Source organism: Chiloscyllium punctatum, chromosome 44 (assembly GCF_047496795.1).
Source record: "Chiloscyllium punctatum isolate Juve2018m chromosome 44, sChiPun1.3, whole genome shotgun sequence".
NCBI classification, from domain to species: domain Eukaryota; kingdom Metazoa; phylum Chordata; class Chondrichthyes; order Orectolobiformes; family Hemiscylliidae; genus Chiloscyllium; species Chiloscyllium punctatum.
In genome coordinates this window covers 20,552,880-20,579,914 of record NC_092782.1, presented here as the reverse complement: position 1 = coordinate 20,579,914, position 27,035 = coordinate 20,552,880, and the positions used below count along the sequence as shown (strand labels likewise).

At 43.4% G+C, this 27,035-nt stretch overlaps 1 protein-coding gene across 1 annotated transcript in view; it reads right to left on the bottom strand.

Annotated features, from left to right (window-relative positions):
• Nucleotides 1-21,433: 21,433 nt before the first annotated feature.
• The window catches only part of nuak1b (NUAK family, SNF1-like kinase, 1b), a 69,119-nt gene continuing 63,517 nt past the window's right edge, over nucleotides 21,434-27,035 (bottom strand). Inside the window, exons 6-7 of the mRNA XM_072562428.1 lie at nucleotides 25,328-25,460; nucleotides 21,434-23,178 (exon numbers count right to left, since the gene is read on the bottom strand). Of these exons, the coding sequence (XP_072418529.1) occupies nucleotides 22,103-23,178; nucleotides 25,328-25,460 (1,209 nt within the window). The 3' untranslated portion in view covers nucleotides 21,434-22,102. The remainder of the gene's footprint in view (nucleotides 23,179-25,327; nucleotides 25,461-27,035) is intronic.

Here is a 27,035-nt window from a genome sequence, read left to right as displayed (position 1 = left end):
CATAAATATTGTATTTACATGCAATGCTTTGTATGATGAAAAAATTGTTATAAATTTTTTCCCTGAGATGTTTGAATGACAGATCTTTGCATGCTGGAAACTCAATTTGATCTTGAAAATTTGCTCATATTTTCTTTCATGTAAACTGCTTCTACATAACTGTGTAACATTGACTGTTATTAGATATAATAGCAGGTGTATACAGGACCAAAGAATGTTATCTCATTAGTGATAACCACCAAATAATTTTTTTAAAGGAACACAGAGTTATTGCTCCATTCATAAAATTAAATTCTTCATCCTTACACCAGTTTTGTCTGAATTATTAATTCTGAAATTTGTTTCACTTGCAGAATGTTCCATTTTCAAGGTTTTGAATGTAAATTTGATGTGTCTGTATTGGTAGTGTTTACTAAATAATTACAATATTTGTTAATGAGATATGGGCACCATGGGCTGGGCCAGCATTTATTGCCCAGAGGACAGTTAAGAGTCAGTCACATTGCTGTAGGCCAGACTCCATAAGTGATGCAGATTTTCTTCCCTAAAGGATATTAATAAACCCTAAAGGATATTAGAACATAGAACATAGAAAAATACAGCGCAGTACAGGCCCTTCGGCCCTCGATGTTGCGCCGACCGAAGCCTACCTAACCTACACTAGCCCAATAACCTCCATATGCTTATCCAATGCCCGCTTAAATGACCATAAAGAGGGAGAGTCCACCACTGCTACTGGCAGGGCATTCCATGAACTCACAACCCGCTGAGTAAAGAATCTACCCCTAATATCTGTCCTATACCAACCTCCCCTTAATTTAAAGCTGTGTCCCCTAGTAACAGTTGACTCCATATGCGGAAAAAGGTTCTCACTGTCAACCCTATCTAAACCCCTAATCATCGTGTACATCTCTATCAAATCTTCCCTAAACCTTCTTTTCTCCAATGAGAACAGCCCCAAGTGCCTCAGCCTTTCCTCATAAGATCTTCCTACCATACCAGGCAACATCCTGGTAAACCTCCTCTGCACCCGTTCCAGTGCCTCCACATCCTTCCTATAGTATGGTGACCAAAACTGTACACAATACTCCAGACAAGGCCGCACCAGAGTCTTATACAACTGCAACATGACCTCAGGACTCCGGAACTCAATTCCTCTACCAATAAAGCCCAGTACACCATATGCCTTCTTCACAGCACTATTTACCTGGGTGGCAAACTTCAGAGGTCTGTGTACATGGACACCAAGATCCCTCTGCTCATCCACACTGCCGAGTAGCCTACCATTAGCCCAGTAATCCATCTTCTTGTTACTCCTACCAAAGTGAATGACTTCACACTTAACTACGTTGAACTCCATTGCCACTTTTCTGCCCAGCTCTGCAACTTATCTATATCCCGCTGTAACCTGCCACATCCTTCTTCGCTGTCCACCACTCCACCGACTTTCATATCATCCGCAAACTTGCTCACCCAGCATTCAAGCCCCTCCTCCAGGTCATTTATAAAAATGAAAAACAGCAATGGTCCCAAAACAGATCCTTGTGGAACACCGCTAGTAACTGCACTCCAAGATGAACCTTTACCATCAACTACTACCCTCTGTCTCCTTCCAGCCAGCCAATTCCTAATCCAAACCTCTAATGCACCCTCAATGCCATACCTCCGTAATTTTTGCAGTAGCCTACCATGGGGTACTTTATCGAATGCCTTGCTAAAATCCATATACACCACATCTACTGCTTTACCCTCGTCCACTTCCTTGGTCACCTTCTCAAAGAACTGAATAAGGTTTGTGAGGCACGACCTGCCCTTCACAAAACCATGCTGACTATCCTTGATCACATTATTCCTATCCAGATGTTCATAAATCCTATCCCTTACAATTGTCTCTAAGACTTAGCCCACAACAGAAGTGAGACTCACTGGCCTATAGTTACTAGGGCTGTCCCTACTCCCCTTCTTGAACAAGGGGACCACATTCGCTATCCTCCAGTCTGGCACTATTCCTGTAGACAACGACGACATAAAAATCAAGGCCAATGGCTCCACTATCTCCTCCCTAGCTTCCCAGAGGATCCTAGGATAAATGCCATCAGGCCCAGGGGACTTATCTATTTTCACCCTTTCCAGTATTCCCCGGACCTCTTCCCTACATACCTCAAAGCCATCCATTCTAATCACTTGTGACTCAATATTCACATCAGCAACAATGTCCTGTTCCTGAGTGAATACTGACGAAAAGTATTGATTTAATGTCTCTCCAATCTCCTCTGCCTCCACGCACAACTTCCCACTACTATCCTTGACTGGACCGATACCTACCCTAGTCATCCTTTTATTCCTGACATACCTATAGAAAGCCTTAGGGTTTTCCCTAATCCTACCAACCAAGGACTTTTCATGTCCCCTTCTCGCTGCTCTTAGCTCTCTCTTTAGATCCTTCCTGGCTACCTTATACCTCTCAATCGCCCCAACTGAACCTTCACGCCTCATCTTTACATAGGCCGCCCTCTTCCCTTTTACAAGGGATTCCAATTCCTTATTAAACCACGGCTCCCTCACAAGACCCTTTCCTCCCTGCCTGACTGGTACATACTTATCAAGGACACCCAATAGCTGCTCCTTGAACAAGATCCACATATCATTTGTGTCCTTCCCTTGAAGCCTATTTTTCCAATCCACACATCCTAAGTCATGCCTCACCGCATCATAATTTCCCTGCCCCCAGCTATAACTCCTGCCCTGCAGTGCACACTTATCCCTCTCCATCACTAGAGTAAAAGTCACCGAGTTGTGGTCACTGTCCCCGAAGTGCTCACCTACCTCCAAGTCTAACGCCTGGCCTGGTTCATTACCTAGAACCAAATCCAGTATGGCCTCACCTCTTGTTGGCCTGTCTACATATTGTGTCAGGAAACCCTCCTGCACACATTGGACAAACACCGACCCATCTAACGAACTCGAGCTATAGCTTTCCCAGTCAATATCTGGGAAGTTAAAGTCCCCCATAACAACCACCCTACTACTTTCACTCTTCTCCTGAATCATCCTTGCAATACTTTCCTATATGTCTCTCGGACTATTAGGAGTCCTGTAGAAAACTCCTAACAGGGTGACCTCACCTTTCCTATTTCTAACCTCAGCCCAAACTACCTCAGATGGCAAGTCTTCCTCCATCATCTTTTCCACCACTGTAATACTATCCTTGACAAGCAATTAGTCAACAATCAACAGTGGTTGCCATTCGGGCAGCTTTTTTATTCCAGATTTTCTATTGAATTTAGATTTCACCATCTACCATTTGGATTTGAATCTGTCTCCAGAACATTAGCCTGGGTTTCTGGATTGTAGTCCAGTGACATTGCCAACACTTTGCAATCTTCCCTCAAGGAACCAAACTGTTTCATGGCAGTTTTCCGGAATAATACATTGGGAAACTGACTAGGAGATCAAACTATTTTAGATCTAGTATTTTGCAGTCAGGCAGGGTTGATTAGTAAGATCAAAGTCAAAGATTTGATGGAAAAAGTGGTCATACCATAAGTGGCATACTCCAGTCACAAAGAAAAATCTTGAACTGAGGTAAAGCTAATTGAATGCAAGACAGTTGGCTCAAGTAAATAGACTAAGAGGTTAAAGAAACAAAAATGTTCAAAAATACATTTCATTGAAAAGAAAGGTCTTAGCAAGGAAGATCCATTCATGACTTACTAAGAAAGTTAAGGATAGTATTAACTAAGAATTGAGCTCAGTTAGAGCAGCAGTGGAGTGGAGTGGAGCTAAATCGGGAGGGGGAACTCTGGTGGGGAGGAACCAGCTTTAGACACCGAGTGAGTGATGTCAGGAGGGAGACAGAGTGTAAAGTCCTTATTTTTGTGGTTTGTAATTTGTAAGGAATAGACAGATAGTGAGAAATCTGATTTTGCGAGTAATGAGTAGGGTTGAGTAATTTGTTTCCACTTACTGTTTGTAGCTGGTAAGAGATCACATGGCAGGAGAACTTAATCTGGTGGAATGCACCTTCTGTAATATGTGGGAAATCAGGGACACTTCCAGACTCCATGGTGACATGTCTTCAGCTGCAACTCCTGACGAAAACATGGAGCGGATAGCGCTGCAGATGGATTCACTGTGGGGCATCTATGAGGCTGAGAAAATCATGGATAGCACGTTTAGCGAGTTGGACATATCAAAAGTCAGGGTTAGATAAGCAAAACAACATTGGATGACCACCAGGAAACATAGTGAGCATGAGCAGCTGGTGTAGGAGTCCCCTGTGGCCATCTGGCATGGTAATCTCTGCTACAATTGATTCAGAAGACGACAGTGGGATGACATTGCACGATTCATCGGTCTCTGCTTTCTCTGGGATCTCTTTCATCGAGCTGAATTTTCAAATTCTGTTCATCTCTTCCCTTTGAGGCAGTCACCCTCCAGAAGTCATGGCCATTGGTAACGGTCTCCCACTTCAGAGTCAGTATCTGCCACCTTGCCTGCAGGAAACTCACTCAAGCATCTCAGACAGCAGCTTCCAAACTTGTTAACTCTACCAACTAGAAGGTCAAGGGCAGCAAATGCATGGAAACATCACCACCTGCCTGGTATAGTGATGCGGATGTCATTGGCTGGACCATCATTTTTTGTCCATCTCTAGTTAGTAATGGTGGTGGTGAGTTCCTCCTTGAATCATTGCAATCCATTAGTCTAGGTATACACAATGCTGTTAGGGAGGGACTTCCATGGAGTTTGACCCACCAACTCAAAAGGAATGGCCATTTATTTCCAAGTCAGGATGGTGCATAGGTTTGGAGACAAACTTGCACATGGTGGTGTACCAGGTGTCTGCTGCCATTGTCCTTCTAGATGATAGTGGACATGGGTTTGGAAGGTACTGTCTTAGGAGCCTTGGTGAATTTCTGCAGTGCACCTTGAAGATGGAGCACATTGCTGTTATTAAGCATTGGTAGAGTAGGGAGTGATTGTTTTCAAATGTGCCAAGCAAGTAGGCTGTTTAATTCTATAATTAAAAGACATAGGAGCAGAAATTAGGCCATTCAGTCCATCGAGTCTGCTCCACCATTCAATCATGACTGATACGTTTCTGAATGCTATTCTTCCGCTTTCTCCCATTAACCCTTGATACTCAAGAACTTATCTATCTTAGTCTTAAATATACTCAATAACCTGGCCTCCACAGCCTTCTGTGGCAATGAATTCCATAGATTCACAACTCTCTGGCTGAAGACGATTCTAAAAGGTCTTCCCTTTAAGGCCAAGCCCTCAGGTCTTTCCTACCAATGGAAACATCTTCCCAACATCCACTCTGTCCTGGCCATTCAGTATTCTGTATGTTTTAATTAGATCCCCCTCATCCTTCTAAACTCTGTCGAGTATAAACCCAGAGTCTTCAAATGTTCCTCATATATTAAGCTTTTCATTCCTTGGACCAGAGCAGATGACAAGGTAGCCCTAACAATAGCGAGGGCCAGTCTGTCTTGTGCCATTAAAGAAGCACAGCCATTTTCATGACAGCGACAATATACAGAGCGTGTGGAAGGGCATCCAGGCCATAATCAACCACAGAACAGCATCGCTTGCTTATGTTAATGACGCCTCCCTCCTGGATGAGTTGAACAACTTCTATGCATGGTTTGAGACATGAAATGGTGTGGCAGTGAGGAGGATCACCCCTCTCCCAGTGACCAGGTGCTGTGCCTTACCATGGCTGACGTGAGGAAGACCCAATGCAGAGTCAACCCAGGTAAGGCTGCTGAACCAGATAACATCCCTGCTCAGAGGATGCTGTGATGTGCTGATAGATGTTCTCACGGACATCTTTAACATCTCCCTGAGCTGCGCCATGGTTCCAATGTGCTTCAAGGCCGCTAACATCGTCCCCATGCCAAAGTCGTCTTCAGTGTCCTGCCTCAACAACTACTGCCCCGTTGCACTAACACCCATCATCAAGAAGAGGCTTGTGATGAGGCATAAAACAAAGAACATTTACAGCCCAGGAACAGGCCCATCGGCCCTCCAAGCCTGAGCTGATCCAAATTCACTGTCTAAGCCTGTCGCCCAATTCCTAAGCATCTGTATCCCTCTGCTCCCCACCTACTCATGCATCTATCCAGGCGGATCTTAATTGAATCTACCCGTGCCAGCCTCTACCATCTCTGCTGGCAACACATTCCAGTTACCTACCACCCTCTGTATAAAGTACCTGCCGCGTGTATCCCCCTTAAACTTTTCACCTCTCACCTTGAAAGCGTGACCTCTCTTTATTGAATCCTTCATCCTGGGAAAAAAAGCTTATTTTTATCTACCCTGCCCATCCTTTTCATGATTTTGTAGACCTATTAACACCCTACTGTCCCCTCGCTGAACACCCTGCAGGTCGCATATTGTCCCAACTGCTCAACAGATGATGCCATTTCCACCAACTTCCATCTGGCCCTTGCCCACCTGGACAAAAATGATACCTACATCAGGTTACTGTTCATGACTTCAGTTCTGCATTCACCTGATTGGAAACCTGTGTCTGCTGGATCTGAATGTAAACCTAACTGGATCCTGGACTTCCTGACTGGGAGACCTCAGTCAGTTAGACCGGATTGGGAACAGCATCTCCAATCCCATCACACTGAGTACAGAGGCCCTCCCAGGCTGTGTGCTTAGTCCACTGCTGTTCACCCTGCTGACACACGACTGTGCAGCGATGCACAGCTCAAACCATATCATTACATTCGCCCGTGACACAACTGCAGCGGGTCTCATTAGCAAGAATGACAAGTCAGCATACAGAGAGGAGATGCAGCGGCTAACAGAGCCAACAACCTGTCTCTGAACGCAGACAAAATGAAAGAGACGGGGGGAGCTGGGCGGAAGTGAAGGCAGAGCGCAAAGCCAGTCGGGAAGGTAAGTGATTGTTATTTGAGTGGGTGTGTTCTAGACCCCAGGTCCTACAAAGTAGGGCCTCCCTCCCTCCCTCCTCTAACCTAAATTAAAAGTCCGCAGACTTGCCCCAAAAAGAGGGTCCAAGGAAGATCCTGCAGATTGAAGAGTGAGGCTTTAGCTCAGAAGTCTTTGACAAGGAGGTTGAGTAAAGTGATTACGCCATAGTTGAAGAGGGTGAAGACATGACTGCCAAGCTAGTTCAGTGCGCTACGTGCTTGATGTGGGAGGTCAACGACTCTGGTGTGTCTGGCTTGTATAAGTGTGGAAAGTGTGTGCACAGTTCAGCTACTGACAGAGCATATTGCAGCACTGATGAAAGAACTCGAGGACATTAGGCTCATCTGAGAGAACGAGATCTTTCTGGACAAGACCTTCAGCGATGTTATTACACCAATCGTACCAGAAGAGAGCAGACGATGAGGAAGGCAGAGAGGAGACAGGTGCAAGAGACCCCGGGGGAAGTACCTGTCAGGAATAAGTTGAATCTTTTGGAAACAGTAGAGACAGATGACACTGCCAGTCCGCGGGGCAGCCAGGTCTGTCAATCAAAAGTTGGCGTGGAGACAGAGCAGAAGAGTCGGACATCGCAGAGCGCCGTGGTAATAGGGGATTCCATAGTGAGAGGAACTGACTGGGGTTTTTGTGGCAGCAGATGGGTCTTAAGGATGGTGTGTTGCCTTCCTGGTGTCAGGATTAAAGACATCACAGACAGAGTGCAGGAAACCCTCAAGGACGAAGGTGAAGAGCCAGACGTGGTGGTACATATCGGCACAAATGATGTCGGGAAGAAGAGGAGGAACATACTACAGTGGGACTTCGGAGAACTAGGAAGAAGGCTGAAAAGCAGGACGTCCAAGGTGGTTATCTCCGGTTTGCTTCCAGTTCCTCGGGCTGGTGAGGCCAGAAACAGGGAGATAATGGACTTGAATGTGTGGCTGGGGAACTGGTGCAGGAAGCAAGGATTTAAATTCTTGGATCACTGGGGTATGTTTTGTGGTAAGCATAAATTCTCCAAGAGAGATGGTTTGCACCTGAATAGGTTAGGGACCAGCATTCTGGCAGGCAGGTTTGCTACTGCAACACAGCTACGTTTAAACTAAGTAGCGGGGGAGGGGACAAACTGGATGTTTAAGAAGGAAATTGGAGGGAAAGTTAGAACAAGGGAAGTCAAGAAAGACAACTGTATCAATGAGGCAGAAAACTCAGAAAGGGATCATGCTGTAAGGTTGAGTGAAATAGGAGTTGATGGGAAGAGTGAGGGCAGTAACAAATTAAAAGTACTATACATGAATGCATGAAGCATTAGAAATAAGATGGATGAGCTTGAGGCTCTTTTGGAAATTGGCAGATATTGTGGGGATAACTGAGACGTGGCTTCAAGTAGACAGGGCCTGGGAAATGAATATTCAAGGCTACATGTGCTATCATAAGGACAGACTGACGGGCAGAGGGGGTGGGGTGGCCATGTTGGTAAGGGATGATATTCAGTCCCTTGCACGGGGGGACCTAGAATCAGGGGATGTAGAGTCAGTGTGGATAGAGCTGAGAAATACTAAGGGTAAAAAGACCCTCTTGGGAGTCATCTACAGGCCCCCAAACAGTAGTCTGGATGTCGGATGTAAGTTGAATCAGGAGCTGAAATTGGCCTGTCGCAAAGATGTTACTACAGTTGTTATGAGGGATTTCAACATGCAGGTAGACTGGGAGAATCCGGATGGTATTGGACCTCAAGAAAGAGACTTTGTGGAGTGTCTCAGAGATGGATTCTTAGAGCAGCTGGTGCTGGAGCCGACCAGGGAGAAGGCAATTCTGGATTTGGTATTGTGCAACGAACCAGAATTGGTCAGGGACCTCGAAGTGAAGGAGCCATTGGGAAGTAGTGACCATAATACAATAAGCTTCAATCTGCAATTTGAGAGGAAGAAGGTACAATCGGAAGTGACAATATTTCTGTTGAATAGAAGGAACTATGGAACTATGGAGCTATGAGGGAGGAGCTGGCCAAAGTTCAATGGTGCAATACCTTAGCAGGGATGACAGTGGAGGAACAATGGCAGATATTTCTATGTATAATGCAGAAGTTGCAGGATCAGTTCATTCCAAAAAGGAAGAAAGATCCTAGGAGGAGGCATGGGTGGCCGTGGCTGATGAGGGAAGTTAAGGAACATATAAAGTTAAAAGAGAAAAAGTATAACATAGCAAAGATAAGTGGGAAAACGGAGGACTGGGAGGCTTTTAAAGAACAACAGAGAACTAAGAAGGAAATACGCAGAGAAAAATGAGGTACGCAGGTAAACTGGCCAAAAATATAAAGGAGGAAAGTAAAAGTTTTTTTAGGTATGTGAAAGGCAAAAAAATGGTTAAGTCTATAATTGGGCCCTTGAAGACAGAAACGGGAGGGGCGGCACAGTGGTTAGCACTGCTGCCTCACAGCACCAGAGACCCAGGTTCAATTCCCGCCTCAGGCAACTGACTGTGTGGAGTTTGCACATTCTCCCCATGTCTGCGTGGGTTTCCTCCAGATGCTCCAGTTTCCTCCCACAGTCCAAAAATGTGCAGGTTCAGGTGAATTGGCTATGCTAAATTGCCCGTAGTGCAATTTAGGTGCAGGGATAAATGTAGGGGAATGGGTCTGGGTGGGTTGTGCTTCGGCGGGTTGGTGTGGACTTGTTGGGCCGAAGGGCCTGTTTCCACACTATAAGTAATCTAATCTAATCTAATATTACAGGGAACAAAGAAATGGCAGAAGAATTGAATTGGTACTTCAGATCTGTGTTCACTGGGGAAGACGCAAGCAATCTCCCTGAGGTAACAGTGGCTGAAGGACCTGAACTTAAGGGAATTTATATTTGCCAGAAATTGGTGTTGGAGAGACTGTTAGGTCTGAAGGTTGATAAATCCCCGGGGCCTGATGGTCTACATCCCAGGGTACTGAAGGAGGTGGCTCGAGAAATCATGGATGCGTTGGTGATTATTTTCCAGAGTTCAATAGATCAGTTCCTGCGGATTGGAGGGTGGCTAATGTTGTACCACTTCTTAAGAAAGGTGGGAGAGAGAGAACAGGAAATTATAGACCAGTTAGTCTGACCTCAGTGGACGGAAAGATGCTGGAGTCTCTTATAAAGGATGAAATTACGACACATCTGGATAGTAGTAACAGGATAGGTCAGAGTCAGCATGGATTTATGAAGGGGAAACCATGCTTGACTAATCTTCTGGAATTTTTTGAGGATGTAACTCTGAAGATGGATGAGGGAGATCCAGTAGATGTAGTGTACCTGGACTTTCAGAAAGCTTTTGATAAAGTCTCACATAGGAGGTTAGTGAGCAAAATTAGGGCGCATGGCATTGGGGGCAAAGTACTAACTTGGATTGAAAGTTGCTGATAGGAAACAAAGAGTAGTGATAAACGGCTCCATTTCGGAATGGCAGGCAGTGACCAGTGGGGTACCGCAGGGATCAGTTCTGGGACCGCAGCTTTTTACAATATATGTTAATGATATAGAAGATGGTATTAGTAATAACATTAGCAAATTTGCTGATGATACTAAGCTGGGTGGCAGGGTGAAATGTGATGAGGATGTTAGGAGATTACAGGGTGACCTGGACAGGTTAGGCGAGTGGTCAGATGCATGGCAGATACAGTTTAATGTGGATAAATGTATGGTTATCCACTTGGGTGGCAAGAACAGGAAGGCAGATTACTACCTAAATGGAATCAATTTAGATAAAGGGGCAGTACAGAGAGATCTGGGTGTTCTTGTACACCAGTCAATGAATGTAAGCATGCAGGTACAGCAGGTAGTGAAGAAGGCTAATACCTTGCTGGCCTTCATAAAAAGAGGGATTGAGTATAGAAGCAAAGAGGTTCTTCTGCAGCTGTACAGGGCCCTGGTGAGACCACACCTGGAGTACTGTGTGCAGTTCTGGTCTCCAAATTTGAGGAAAGACATTCTGGCTATTGAGGGAGTGCAGCATAGGTTCACGAGGTCAATTCCTGGAATGGCAGGACTACCTTACATTGAAAGACTGGAGCGACTGGGCTTGTATACCCTTGAGTTTAGAAGACTGAGAGGGGATCTGATTGAGACATATAAGATTATTAAAGGATTGGACACTCTGGCGGCAGGAAACATGTTTCCGCTGATGGGTGAGTGCCGAACCAGAGGACACAGCTTAAAAATACGGGTAGAACATTTAGGACAGAGATGAGGAGAAACTTCTTCACCCAGAGAGTGGTGGCTGTGTGGAATGCTCTTCCCCAGAGGGCAGTGGAGGCCCGGTCTCTGGATTCATTTAAGAAAGAGTTGGATAGAGCTCTCAAGGATTGTGGAATCAAGGGTTATGGAGATAAGGCAGGAACAGGATACTGATTAAGGATGATCAGCCATGATCATATTGAATGGTGGTGCAGGCTCGAAGGGCAGAATGGCATACTCCTGCACCTATTGTCTATTATCTATTGGTGACTTCAGGAGGTCACGGAATGAACATTCTCTGCTGGACATCGGCTCTTGTGTGGAGATAGTGAAGAGCACCAAATTTCTTAGCCTCTGTTATCTCCCTTCAGAATCTCAACCTTTTCCCTTCCTATGTCATTGGTTTCAATGTGTTCATTGACCTCTTGCTGGCCTCTCTTCCCCTTGAGAACATACTGCAGCCTCTCGGAGACATCCTTGATCCTGGCACCAGGAAAGCAACACACCATTCTGATTTTTCGCTGCTGGCCACAAAAACTTATTTCTGTACCTCCAACTAGAGAGTCCCCTAACCTAATTGATCTCTTGGAACCCCGACATACCCCTCATTGCATTAGAGCCAATCTTAATGCCAGAAACCTGGCTGTTCATGCTATGTTCCCCTTAGAATCCATCACCTCGTACATTTTCCAAAAAGCATACTTGCTTGAAATGGGGATAGCCACAGAAGGCTCCTTCACTAACTGCCTACCTCTCTTACCTTTCCTAGAGTTAATCCATCTATGTGACTGTATCTGCGACTTTTTCCATCCGTCACATCTCCTTGCTTTTGTAAATTCCTCATTGCCTCTAACTAAATCTCCAACCCATCCATTCGATCTGATAGGATTCGCAACCAATGGCTTTTATTGCAGATATAGTCCTCAGTAACCCGTAAACTGTCCCACATCCGACAAGAAGAGCATATCACTCTACTAAAGGCCATTTTTGCTTCTTTCAGTCTACAGACCCAGAAAGTAGCTGTGTCTATTATGAATGCTACCACCAGCTGGAGCAATAAGCACACAAAGATATCACGTTTTATGTTTGTCTGTCAAGCAGGAGTGTATGGTTTCACTGCAACCTGTATGTCTTTTATTATAATAATGTGGTTATGCTCATCCTTTTAGAGTATAATAATCCCAAATTTGATCAATCATTTGACTCATTTACCCCTCACTGGCCCCACATGCGCAAGTATGACAGTCATTTTATCAGCTGTATTCGGAGTACTCAGTGTTTGTAAAATAATGTTTAATATTTTCCGTAGCACAGCACACTCTGTATGTATTCTTTAACAGCATGATAAATACTGTAAAGAGAAATAACATCGTGAAATGTATCAGCCGTGTTGTTGTTGTTATGCTTAATAATCTCCAATCAATCTATAATTCTAATGAGAAGTATAATTCCAGTGGCTGCAAGTTCAGGGGCTGAGAATTCTGAGTGAGTAACTCACTTTCTGACTCTCCAAAGCTCAGCCCACCATCTACAACACAAGTCTGTTCTATGATAGAACACTTGTCCAATCATGTAACATTAGTGGTAATTAGGGCTAAGTGGCCCGTGTTCCAGTCCCTTCTGCCCAAGTGGTGTGTTATAACGTGTCTGAACAGATTGACTAAAAATAACCTCAAGGATTGTGTCTGCTGATAAATTACAGTAATCACAGCTGAAGTTAAACAAGCAGTTTGTTAGTTAATTGTGTTTCTCTCTACCTCCACCTAAAACTGTGGAGTAAGCTTTCTATATGTTTCACGCAAAGACACTATATCTAGTTCTTTGGAAACTTCCTGTTCTAGTTCTATTAGTACTCTGCAATGAAAACTATTGGGTTATGGAGAGTTGTCTGCCTTTAAACTCACTAACTTGATTTTCATCATATTCAAACATATTAAATCTCACAGTATCATCCCTTTTGGTTTTTTTTGTACTGCTTCCTCAGTCACAAGAAAGATGCAAATTATTCATTTTACAGTCTTCCACTGCTATACTGACGATGACAGTAGTATCTGTACCTATCCCTCATTGAATCACATTCATATTTAGAACTGTTTTCTTTCTCTTTCATGATTTCCAAGTTAATAGACTATCTCAAGAAGAAAAGAGTCCAAACAGGATATAAAGCCAGTTAGAAGTAAACTGAAAAAGATGGAGCAGAACTAGAGTTGGAGAAATAGAAAGGGGTGCAAAGAAAATTAAGGCAGGGAGAAGCTTTTGAGCTTACACCCAAAAAGAAACAGGAGCCTGGCAGGAAAGACAGTGGAACAGCAATGGCAGAGGTTTCTGGGAGTAATTCAGGAGACACAGCAGTTTCATACTGAGGAAAAAAGAAGCACGGTACAGGGAGGAGGAGACAACATGGCTGACTAGAAAAAGCATATAATGTGACAAAGGATAGTGGGAAACCAGAGGATTGGGAAGCTTACAAGGACCAACAAAGGGTAACAAAAAAAAGGAGGGAGAAGATTAAATATGAAGGTAAGATAGCCAGTAATATAAAGGAAAACTGTAAGAGGTTCTTCAGATACATAAAAGCCAAAAGAGAGACAAAAGTAGATACTGGGCATTGGGAAAATGTTGCTGGAGAGATAGTAGTAGGCAACAAGGAAATGGCTGACGAACTGAATAATTACTTTGCATCAGTCTTCACGGTGGAAGACAAGGGTAATATCCCAAAAATTCAAAATAGTGAGGGGGCAGAGTTGAGTATGGTGGCCATCACCAAGGAGAAGGTGCTAGAAAAACTGAATGGCTTCAAGGTGGGTAAATACCCTGGGCCAGATGGACTGCACCTCAGCGTTCTAATGGAGAAAGCTGAAAAGATAGTGGAGGTGTTAGTGGTGATCTTTCATGAATTGCGAGAATCAGGTTCTGTCCCAGAGGACTGGAAAATCGCTAATGTGACAGCCATTTAAAAAGGGAGTAGGACAAAAGATGGGAAATTACAGACCAATTAGCTTAATGTCGGTCATGGGTAGGATCCTGGAATCTACTGTAAGGATAAGATTAGATTCCCTACAGTATGGAAATAGGCCCTTTGACCCAACAAGTCCAAACCAACCCTCTGAAGAGTAACCCACCAAAACCCATTCCCCTACCCTATACTTATCCCTGACTAATGCACCGAACACTTTGGGCAATTTAGTATGGCCAATTCACCTGACCTGCACATCTTTGGATTGTGGGAGAAAACCAGAGCACCCGGAGTAAACCCACACAGACATGGAGAGAATGTGCAAACTCCACACAGATAGCCGCCCGAGGCAGGAACTGAACCCAGGTACCTGGAGCTGTGAGACAGCAGTGCTAACCACTGAGCCATTGAAAAATACCTTGATTGTCTGTTGAGTCTTTCATCTGTTCGAATACCGTGATAGTTTCACTTCTTTCATGTGTAAATAACAAAACCTTTTATAAAAAATTTGCATTCTTAGGTTGACTGTAACAATTGGTGATAGCTAGATAATATGTTGAAGGTGTTAGCCCCCTGTGTTCTCTGACTATGCCATGATATTTAGATTGATTCTAATCTAAAAAGTGAGATAACAGAGTTTTACATGAATTCATGCAGTTTTTGAGCAAAGTACAATGTAACTCCGCAAGTACAAATTCACCCCACTAAATATATATATATGTGTGCATGTGGGTCTTTGTGCGTGTATGTGTGTGCCTGTCTGTCTGTCTGTCTGGGTTGGGGAGTTGTGAGTGTGAGAGAGTGTGTATATGTGTGTGTATGTGAATGTAAAGTGTCTTAAGTCTATGAGGGTGTGCGTGTGGGAGTGTATGTGTCTGGGGTGGGGGGTTGAGAGTGTGAGAGAGTGTATATGTGTGTGCGTGAGTGTAGAGTGGTCTAAGTCTCTGAGAGGATGCATGTGAGAGTGCGTGCGTGTGTGTGCGTGTAGTACAATGGTGGTCACCTGTAGTGTGACATGAACCCAAGATCCCGATTGAAGCCCTCCCCATTGCACTCTATACACAAACACACACACACACACACACACACACACACACATGTATACATGTACATATATTTTGTGGGGTGAATTTGTACTTGCAGAGTTACATTGTACGTTGCTCAAAAAGCTGCATGAATTCATGTAAGACTCTTGTTATCTCACTTTTTAGATTAGAATCAGTCTAAACATTACGGCATAGACAGAGAACACAGGGGGCTAACACCTTCAACATATTGTCTAGCTAACACCAATTGTTACAGTTAACCTGAGAATGCAACTTTTTAAAAAAAGTTTTGTGATTTACACATGAAAGAAGTGAAACTATCATGGTATTCGAACAGATGAAAGACTCAACAGACAATCAAGGTATTTTTCAATGTATAATTTCAGTTATAAACTTTTGCTATAAATTCTGTGTCTTACAATTGTGTCCTCCACAACCACCTGATGAAGGAGCAGCACTCCGAGAGCTAGTGTATGCTTCTAATTAAACCTGTTGGACTATAACCTGGTGTTGTGTAATTTTTAACATTGTAACCTGAGGTAACCTTCTTCACTGTCCACTACACCTCCAATTTTGGTGTCATCTGCAAACTTACTAATTATACCTCTTATGCTCACATCCAAATCATTTATATAAATTATGAGAAGTAGTGGACTCAGCACTGATCCTTGTAGGACTCCACTTGTCACAGGCCTCCAGTCTGGAAAATAATGCTCCACCACCACTCTCTGTCTTCTACCTTTGAGCCAGTTGACTAGTCCAAATGGCTAGTCCTCCCTGTATTCCCTTGCTAACCAGTCTCCCATGGGGAACCTTGTTGAATACCTAACTGAAGTCATTCCATAATAAGAGTATACTTGAGAGAAATCAGGAGGGCAAAAAGGGGACATGAGATAGCTTTGCAAATAGAGTTAAGGAGAATCCAAAGAGTTTTTCCAAACATGTTGAGGGCCGCTCAAAGATCAGAAAGGCGGCCTTTGTGTACAGCCGCAGAAAATGGGGGACATACTAAATAAGTATTTTGCATCAATATTTACTGTGGAAAAGGACATGGAAGATATAGAATGTAGGGAAATTGGTGGTGACATCTTGCAAAATGTCCATATCACAGGGGAGGAAGTGCTGAATGTCTTCAAATGCATAAAAGTAGATAAATCCCCAGGACCTGATCAGGTGTACCCTTGAACTCTGTGGGGAGCTAGGGAATTGAGTGTTGAGCCACTTGCTGGGATATTTGTATCAGCGATAGTCACAGGTGAGGTGCCGGAAGACTGGAGGTTGGCTAACGTGGTGCCACTGTTTAAGAAAGGTGGTAAGGACAAGCCAGGGAACTATAGATGTCGGTGGTGGGCAAGTTGTTGGAGGGAGTCCTGAGGGACAGGATGTACATGTATTTGGAAAGGCAAGGACTGATTAGGGATAGTTAACATGGCTTTGTACATGGGAACTCGTGTCACAAACTTGATTGAGTTTTTTGAAGAGGTAATAAAGAGGATTGATGAGGGCAGAGCGGTAGATGTCATCTGTATGGACTTCAGTAAGGCATTCGACAAGGTTCCCCATGGGAGACTGATTAGCAAGGTTAGATCTCATGGAATACAGGGAGGACTAGCCATTCAGATACAGAACTGGCTCAATGGTAGAAGACAGAGGGTGGTGGTGGAGAGTTGTTTTTCAGACTGGAGACCTGTGACCAGTGGAGTACCACAAGGATCGGTGCTGGGTCCTCTACTTTTCATCATTTATATAAATGATTTGGGTTTGAGCACAAGAGGTACAGTTAGTAAGTTTGCAGATGACACCAAAATTGGAGGTGTAGTGGACAGTGAAGAAGATAACCTCAGATTACAACAGGATCTTGACCAGATGGGCCAATGAGCTGAGAAGTGGCAGATAGAATTTAATTTAGATAAATGTGAGGTGTTGCATTTTGGGAAATAAAATCTTCACAGGACTTATACACTGAATGGTAAGGTCCTAGGGAGTGTTGCTGAACAAAGAGACCTTGGAGTGCGGGTTCATAGCTCCTTGAAAGTGGAGTCGCAGGAAGATAGGATAGTGAAGAAGGTATTTGGTGCGCTTTCCTTTATTGGTCAGAGTATTGAGTACAGGAGTTGGGAGCTCATGTTGTGGCTGTACAGGATATTAGTTAGGCCACTTTTGGAATATTGCATGCAATTCTGGTCTCCTTCCTATCAGAAAGATGTTGTGAAACTTGAAAGGGTTCAGAAAAAATTTACAAAGATCCAGGGTTGGAGGATTTGAGCTATAGGGAGAGGTTGAATAGGCTAGGGCTGTTTTCCCTGGAACATTGGAGGCTGAGGGGTGACCTTATAGAGGTTTACAAAATCATGAGGGACATGGATAGGATAAATAGACAAGGTCTTTTCCCTGGAGTGGGGGAGTCCAGAACTAGAGGGCATAGGTTTAGGGTGAGAGGGGAAAGATATAAAAGAGACCTAGGAGGCAACTTTTTCACACAGAGGGTGGTACGGGTATGGAATGAGCTGCCAGAGGAAGTGGTGGAGGCTGGTGCAATTGCAACATTGAAAAGGCATCTGGATGGGTATATGAATAGGAAAGGTTTGGAGGGATATGGGCTGAGTGCTGGCAGGTGGGACTAGATTTGGTTGGGATATCTTATCGTCATGGACAGGTTGGACTGAAGGACCTGTTTCCATGCTATACATCTCTTTAACTCTAAAAGCATTTTACTGTGTATATTCCTGAGGCTGCAAGAACGAGTAAGCTGTGACATTGTTTCATTGTTGTGAAACGGTTTTATTAGCAAATCACACAGTCAGACTTAACCACCATGTTACACTTTTTAGCTGCTTCTCCAGTCTCCCACATTGAACAGTTTTCCACACACTTGGGTTATGCATTCTAAATCCTAACCTTTTACTGCTTAAAAAAGCTTTCTCTTAGCGTTCTTTTGCCAGTCACCTTCAGTACATGCCTTCTGACATTGAGAATAATTTGAATTGAATCTCTAAACTTGTCATGATTTTGAACACTTCTACCAAGTCTCTTAACTTTTTTAAAGAGAAAAAAACACAGCTACACCAATCTATTCACATTACTGAAATCCTTCATTCCCTGGAACCATTCTCATTACTTTTTTTGGCACCATCTATAAAGCTTTCAGAGCATTCATTAAATACAACGCCCAGAAATGGACACTATGAAGATGCGGCTGTACCAGTATGTTGTACAAGTTTCTCATGAATTCCGTGTTTTTGCTCTCTCTCTCTCTCACTTTATAAAGTCCAGGTTTCCATCTGCCTTTCCAACCATTTCCTCAACCTGCTCTCCCACATTCAGTGATGGTGCATTTTCTGCTTCTGTAGCCTCTAGAATTATATATTTTATTTGATATTGCAGACCATAAGACACAGGAACAGAAATTAGGCCATCCTGCCCATTGTTGTTTGTACAAAAATGAATCACTTCATACATCTCTGCATTCAATTCCAATTGTTGTTTCCACCTGTTCAGCAGCCTATCAGTGTCCTGCTGAAATATATCACCATCATAACCATACAAGAGAGTAGATCAAAAGTAGATCTTTCAGCCCCTTCAACCTGCCTCCCTATTGAATATGATCATGCTTGATCTTGGGCTTTAATTCCACCTTTTCACATCCCTTGAATCTCCAAATACCAAAATCTTTCTATCACAGCTTTAAATAATGGGGCAACCATTACTGTATGGAATACAAAGTTCCAAAGCTTCAAAACCCTGTGCAGAAGTTTCTCATCTTGATCACAGAGTCATGGAGATGTACAGCATGGAAACAGGCCCTTTAGTCTAACTCATACAGGCCGAGCAGATATTCTAAATTAATCTAGTCCCATTTGCAAGCATTTGGCCCATATCCCTCTAGACCCTTCCTATTCATATACCCATCCAGGTGCCTTTTCAATGTTGTAAGTGTACTAGCTTCCATTACTTCCTCTGGCAGCTCATTCCATACACACACCACCCTCTGCATGAAAACGTTGGCCCTTAGGTTCCTTTTAAATCTCTCCCCTCTCACCTTAAGCTTATGTCCTTTACTTCTGAACTCTCCTACCCTGGGGAAAAGACCCAATCCATACCCCTCATGATTTTATAAACCTCTATAAAGGTCACCCCTCAGCCTCCAACACTCCAGGAAAAGAAGTCCCAGCCTATTCAGCCCCTCCATATGGCTCAAACCCTCCAATCCTGGCAGCATCCTTGTAAATCTTTTCTGAACCCTTTCACATTTCACACCATCTTTTCTATTGCAGAGACGACCAGAATTGAATGAAGTATTCCAAAAGTGGCACAACTAGTGTCCTGTACATCCGCAACATGTCCTCCCAACTCCTTTGTTCAATGCACTGACCAACAAAGGAAAGCATACCAAACGCTTTCTTCACTGTGACTCCACTTGCAAGGAACAGTGAACCTGCACCTCAAGGTCTCTTTGTTTGGGAACGTTCCCCAGGACCTTGCCATTAAGTGTGTAAGTCCTGCCCTGATTTGCTTTTCCAACATGCAGACCTCAAAATTATCTAATTTAAACTCCATCTGTCACTCCTTGGCCCATTGGACCATCTGCAAACTTACTAAACAGACTTCCTATATTCAATTCCAAATCATTATCCAAATATCAAAGAGTAGTGGGCCCAGCACCGATCCTTGCAGTACACTTCTGGTCACAGGCCTGTAGTCCTCAAAACAATCCTCTACCATCACCTCCTACCTTCATGCCTATTTTGTATCCAAATGCCTAGCTCTCCCTGTATTCCATGTGATCTAACCTTGCTAACCAGTCTACCATGCGGAACCTTATCGAATGCCTTACTGAAGTCTATACAGATAATGTTCACTGCTCTTCCTTCACCAACCCTCTTTGTCACTTCTTCAAAAAACACAATCATGTTAGAGAGATACTATTTCCCAATCACAAAGCCATGCTGACGATTCCAAATCGGTCATTACCTTTCCAAATGCATATCGTCCTGTCCACAGAACCCCTTCCAACAACTTACCCACTACTGACATCAGGCTTACCACAGATTGATTCATTGAATACTTTCACTGAAAGCAAATGAAATGCTATTCTTCAGATTTGGATCTGCCTCTCGAACATAATTGTTTCATCTGACTTATATCAAAGAGCTATTTTTCCACATCCAAAATACAAATTTTCTTCTGGCTGGAGGAATTATACAGCATGAAAGCAGTGATACAAACCTCGTATTACTTGCAGGGAGCAAAGTGCAAAAAGGTGAGACAAGATACAATTGCATCCAGACAGTCTCAGAGTAAGTGAGACTATGACAGTGAGTGAAGAGCCTGGAGATACAGCCTTGTCCAATCAATGAGCTGGGTGTATGTGTCTGAACATATTGTGTCCTTGCTGCAGGATTACAATGAGAATTGCTGGTGCAGCTCCAAGTGCAGCTTTGAAGGGCACAACTGCCCTTTAAGTGGATTTGGGATTAGATTATTTACAGTGTGGAAACAGGCCCTTTGGCCCAGCAAGTCCAGAGCGACCCTCTGAAGACCAACCCACTCAGACCCATTCCCCTACATTGGAGCACCCGGAGGAAACCCACACAGACACAGGGAGAACATGCAAACTCCACACAGACAGTTGCCCAAGTCAGGAATTGAACCCGGGTCTCTGGTGCTTTGAGGCAGCAGTGCCACTGTCCCACAAGAGTTCTTAAAGGCTTGTACATGTCAGATGCTAATGCCTGTGGATGTAGGGTGTGTGTGGCTGGTGCCCATGGAATATGCCCTGAGATGTTGATGCCTGATATCCAACATGCAGATGGCTCAGAGCCCACAGTGAGCTAAATCTACCAGGGGCTCACTCCAGTTTCCTTGTCGTGTTTTCCAATATCTAACTTATTTGGGGTAATAAGTGAGCTGGCATTTGACAAGCAGTAATGAGTTAATTGGCATCTCACCACTCACCACTCACATCTCAGACAGAATATTGTATCACCATACTGCTTGTGAAAAGCATAAAATATGGCATGAGATTTCAAGATGGGCATTACTGCACTCCATTCACACACATCATCACAGCCCACATCACTTTGACCCTTACAAGATTCCACCCCTTGTCTTCTGCAAAGGAAACAAACATTGACTTTCATGCATGTCCAGTTTAGTGCATTGACATCAGCAACTGTTCAGATGTTGCTGATTTTTCTTGAATCAATGATTACTGTAGAAAGTGTTTTTTTGCCTAGTGACATCTTGCCAAACAGATTATTCAGTGTCAACTCTGATTTTAGGTTAAAACATTAGCACAATTTTATCATTTCATGCAATACATTACAACAACAAATGGCTGAGATGCCAATAAGTTAAATGCACACTGACATAAATAATATCACATTCAGCAGAAATACAATACATTACATGGAACTATTATCCAGTCAAGTTTCACAGGAATAATGATATACCTAAGTAATTTTACACATGCTAGTCACTGCTAGATGCAATCATTGGTTTTAGTTTATGAATATAGACATCACATTCATTCATTAATTAAGACATCTTTACTCTGGAGTTTCATCCTTTTCAAGTCTTATTACAGCCAAACTGTTAAATGACTGTCCAATAGGTTGAGCTTTCAGCTCCTTCAATTCTGATCGTGGAGTTCCTGTCAAAACAGGAGAGAACATTCCTGATAACAGCTTCCCAAAAACCAGTCTCAAACATCTCGATTCAGTATACATCAAACCTCAATGTGAATCCTCTAGTTCCTCAGATGCCTCAATAACCCCAATACACTTCGTTATAATCACTTGGCCTCATTATTAGTATTGACCTTCCAATCCTTCTCCCCCTTCACTTATATAGAGCCCATTCAGTGCTACTGCAAGGGACTCTTACCATGCTTCTGATATTACCATTAAACCAGTCCATGCATTCAGCTGTCACACACAAACTCCTCATTCCAAATTGCTGCTTATCTCTAGAGCTTTCTTGTAGATCTGAGTGAAATTGTCCATGTCCGTGAGCAGAGAGGAGCTGCTGTCACTCAGTTGTTGACAGAAAGCTTTCATGTGGCGAATAGGTTGGTGGATCCTCAACCCCTCAAAGTCTTTGAGATGCAGCAGGTTTCCTGCAGAGACACAACTGCGAATTGGCCTGTCTTCTGGTAAATGGTGCAGCTTGAATGACTCTTTAGAGAGGAGGCTGCCCTTGTCTTTAATTGTGGGTGAGGGGCTGCAGCCTTGAGCTTCTGTCACCTGCTGTGTTAACTCTGTAATCTCTGATGGTGATTCACTGTTCATGGCAGAATCTGATAACTTGCCAGTGTGCTTCAGGATTCCTTTCCTTCCCTGGGCCATTATGCCAGGGCCCTTAAAACATGCACCATGCTTAGGAGAGCAGATGGAGTTGGTATTAGCCGCACAGTCCCGATCCAGGAGCTCCGATGATTCACTGTGCTCGGGGGAAGAGTAATAACCAGATTCTCTCTGCTGTGCTTTTTTCAGAATTCCCTTCTTCGGCTTCACAATGGAGTTTTCAGCAGTTTGTGTGCACAGAGAAGTTGCTTCAATGCCTCCAAAGGCACCGGCAGAGGGAGTGCTCATGCTAAGTTCATGCTCTGAAGCTACTTTCGCAGGCCCAGTGCTGTGAGCGTGACAGTCATCGGCCATCTTCTGCTTTAAAATTCCTTTGGGCCTTTTCAGTAAGCACTTGTTGCTTGGCATTCCTTCATGCAGACAGTGAGCAATGTCAGTCTCTTTCTTGGACTTCTTCACAGATGTCTGGGCCGCTCGCACTCCCTGAGATTGGAACTGCTTTACTGGGCATTTTAGCTTCGATTCGCCCTCTGACTGTGAACAGCGTGAGTGATGTTGCCAACCAATAAAGCTAACCTCTGAGCTTCCAAAAGGATTGCAGTCACACACACTTGCTTGATAACCCCAATTCACCCACCAGTGGTTAGCGATGTCCTCAATTGTGGCTCGGCGCTCAGGATTCACCATCAACATCCACCTGATAAGGCCACGGGCATCTGTCAGGGAGCAGCAACAGACAGTCACATTGCGATTCCTGGCCATGATTCTCGCTCTTTACAGGACTGACCTTAACATTCTGTTTTATCCTTTAACAACACGAGGGCTGTGCTGGCAATACCAACATTTATTGCCCATCCCTAATTGCTTTTGAACAGAGTTGCTTGCTCGGCCATTTCTGAGCGCAGTTAAGTGTAAGCCACATCGCTGTAGGTTTGGAGTCAGATCAGGTGAGGATGGCAGATTTTCTTTCTTGAAGGACATTAGTGAACTAGATGGGTTTTTAATGATAGTTGCAGATTTATGAAATGAATTCAAGTTTCACCATCTGCTGTGATTAGCCTAAGTCTTTGAATTACTAGTACAGTGACAATATCAGTACACCATCGCCCCCGTCTGTTAGTCATTACTGTGTATGCCTGTCTTGGGTTTCAATTCATATCACATCAACCCTGGTCACCTTATCCTTTTAATTTGTCAAGAGCTCCTCTCAATCTGAGAGTATCAATGTACAGAAACTTATAAAATACAAGGTTTCATTCCACAATGACCAAACAGACCTGGGGCATGGGAAACATTTACCACAGTGAGAAGAGATAAGTAATGCCATGGTAGATCAGTCAAGTATCTATAAGGAGTTTGAATAAGCCTGCATTTTGGATGTAGTAGGAACAGGTGAAAAGAAAAATATCATAAATGATATGTGTTGTCTCTCACTAAAGCACTGTTATTGCAAGGACATCTTGAAAGAAAATTAATCAGATGTGGTTAGAATGTATTGTTATGGCAGTGCATTAAGGAAAGGAATGCACAAATTCATGAAATATACTTGCTTTTAGGGAGGGAGTTTCAGTGATGTAATGGTATTGTCATGGACTAGCATACTAGAGATCTAGGTTAATTATCTGAGAATGTGATTTAAAATCCATTGCATGGAATCTGGTGAAATTTGAATTCAATTAGTACATGTGGAATTAAAAGCTAGTCTAATGATAACTGGGAAACTATTGTCAATTGTTGTGAAAATCTATCTGTTTCACTTTGAAATCTACCATCCTTAACTAGTCTCACCTATATGTATCTCTGGATTCACAGCCACAATGGCTTAGCAGTTCAAGGACAAGCAAAATGGGCAACAATGGCCTTGTCATTGACAACCACAATCCAGAAAAGAATTATTAAAGAAAATGGAGCACGGGGATTAGTTTAGACAACACTTTCAAACTCAAGGAGACCTGGCTAAATGTGAGTTCATGAGTTATCATTAGTACTCACATCTAATATACACTGAATATGAGGTTATATTTTGTTGCCTTCTTGCTCAATCTAATAAAGGGTTTTCGTCAGACTTTCCAAGGTTGCATTGAATTAAATAATTCTGCAGGACAGCTCGAGGCCTTTAGGCCCATTAACTTTTTGCTGGTTCTATCAAAGAGCAAATGACTCTCCACATAATTGTTATTCATCACCTGAAATATCTGATTAAATTTATTTTGTGTCCTCTTTAAAGCCATTCTAAACAGCATGGCCAGAATTGGTCAGAATACTGAAGATTTATGCTCCAGAATTAGGTGTGCACCTAACCAAGCTTTCCCAGAACAGCCATGGCATTGGCATCGATTGGACAATGTGGATTATTGCCGAGGTTTATCCTGTCCACAAAAAGCAGACAAAGTCAAAGTTAGCCAGCCATTAATGCCACATCAGTCGACTCTTGTTCATCAAAAAAGGTGTCCATTGGCAGTGCCATCAAGCAGCACTAGCTCAGCTAAAAACAAAATCACTCTGGGTTCTGCTCAGGCCACTCAACACCCTCAGAAGGTAAATTAAATCAAATTATTTGGACTGACTGTGTCATCGCAATTGGTTAATTTCACAGTCATGTGGACAATACTTATTAATTAAAAATGGATTGGTTAACAATTATTAAAATGTAATTCGAAGGAATACTCCAACATTATCATTATCAGGTTGAGCCCCCTTTAAGCTACGTGTGTGTGGCTGCATAAATCAGTCAAACTCGATTCATTACTTTCGCTGCTCTGGATTAACATGTGCTCAAGTTTTGGATTCTAAATGGTTGCTCATTATTGGCACTAAGCCCACCATTTTCAGTTCATCAGTACCTTCTTATCAACTGTCACCTACCTGATGGTGGAGTGGGTTCCTGATAATCCCCGCTGCTTATCTGCCTGACGAGATTTCTGTGGTCGCAACCATCAAATGGCATGGTCCCGTAAACCAGAGTATATAGTAGCACACCCAGAGCCCAGCTGTCTACCTGAGAGTGCCAAACGGGAACACCCAATCAGCTCCAGACTGCAGATAGTGAGAGCTTCCACAGATACACGAACTCACTCCGCTGTATGGAGTCATAGAGTCAGCACATACTTAAGTCCTTTGGCCCAAACAAGTTCATGCCAACCAAAATGTCCCTCCACGCTAACCCCATTTCCCTGCACTTGGCCCATATCCTTCTAAATCTTTCCTATCCAAGTACTTGTCTAAATGCCTTTTAAATGTTAATGTGCACACCTCAACCACTTCCGCTGGCAGCTCATTCCATATGAGTACCACCCTCTGTTTATAAAAGCTCACCTCGGATTCCCTTTTATTCTTTCTGCTCTCACCTTAAACTGATGCTCTCCAGTCTTTTGATTCCTGAGTGCATTCACCCTATCCGTGCCTCTCATGATCTTATACACTTTTATAAGATACCCCCTCAGTCTCCTACTCTCTAAAGAAAAAAAGTCCGAGCTTGTCCAACCTCTTCCTATAACTCAGACCCTTGAGTCTTGCAACATCCTTGTAAATTTCTTCTGCACTCTTTCTAGTTTAAAAATATTCTTCCTATAGTAAGGTGACTAAAACTGAACACAATACTCCCAAGTGCAGCCTCGTGTCCTGTACAACTGCAATATAACTTCCCAACTTCTTTACTCAATGCCATGACTAATGAAGGCCAGTGTGCCATAAGCCTTCTTCACTGCCCCTGTCTACCTGTGACTCTGCTCTCAGAGAACCTTGCACCTGAACTCCAAGGTCCTCCTGTTCCATTACACTCCTTAAAGCCCTACCATTCACCATGAAACTCCTACCTTAATTTGACTTTCCTCAATGCAACACCTCACACTTATCTATAGTAAACTCCATTTACCATTTCTCAGCCCACTTCCCTAGCTGATCAAGCAGCTGCTGCAATTTATAATACTCTTCCTTACTGTCCACTGTTCAACGTTATCAGCAAACTTACTAATCATGCCTTGTACATTCTCATTTAAATCATTGATATAGGTGGGCCCAGCAACAACCCCTGAGGCACTCCACTAGTCACAAGCCTCCAGTTCTACAAACATCCATCCACTATTACCCTCTGCTTCCTACCATCAAGCCAATTGTGTATACAATTTGCCAGCTCCCCGTGGATTCCATGTGATCCAATCTTCCAGAGCAATCTACCATATGGAATCTTATCAAAGGCGATACTGAAATCCATGTAGACTACATCTACCACCCTGCCCTCATCCACCTTCCTGCTCACTTCATCAAAGAGCTCTAACAAATTTGTGAGATATGAACTTTCACACACAAAGCCATGTTGACTACTCCTAATCAAACCCTGTCTTTCCAAATGCATGTGTATCTTACCGGTCAGAATCTTCTGAAGTAACTTATCTAACACTGACGTTAGGCTTACTGGTCTGTAGTTCCCAGGGTTTTTTTTTTGCAGCCCTTCTTGAAAAAGGACACAACATTCATTACCCTCCAGTCTTTCAGAACCTCACCAGTGGCGAATGATGATACAAAAATATCAGCTAGGATGCCTGCAATTTCTTCTATAGCCTCTTGCCTCTTC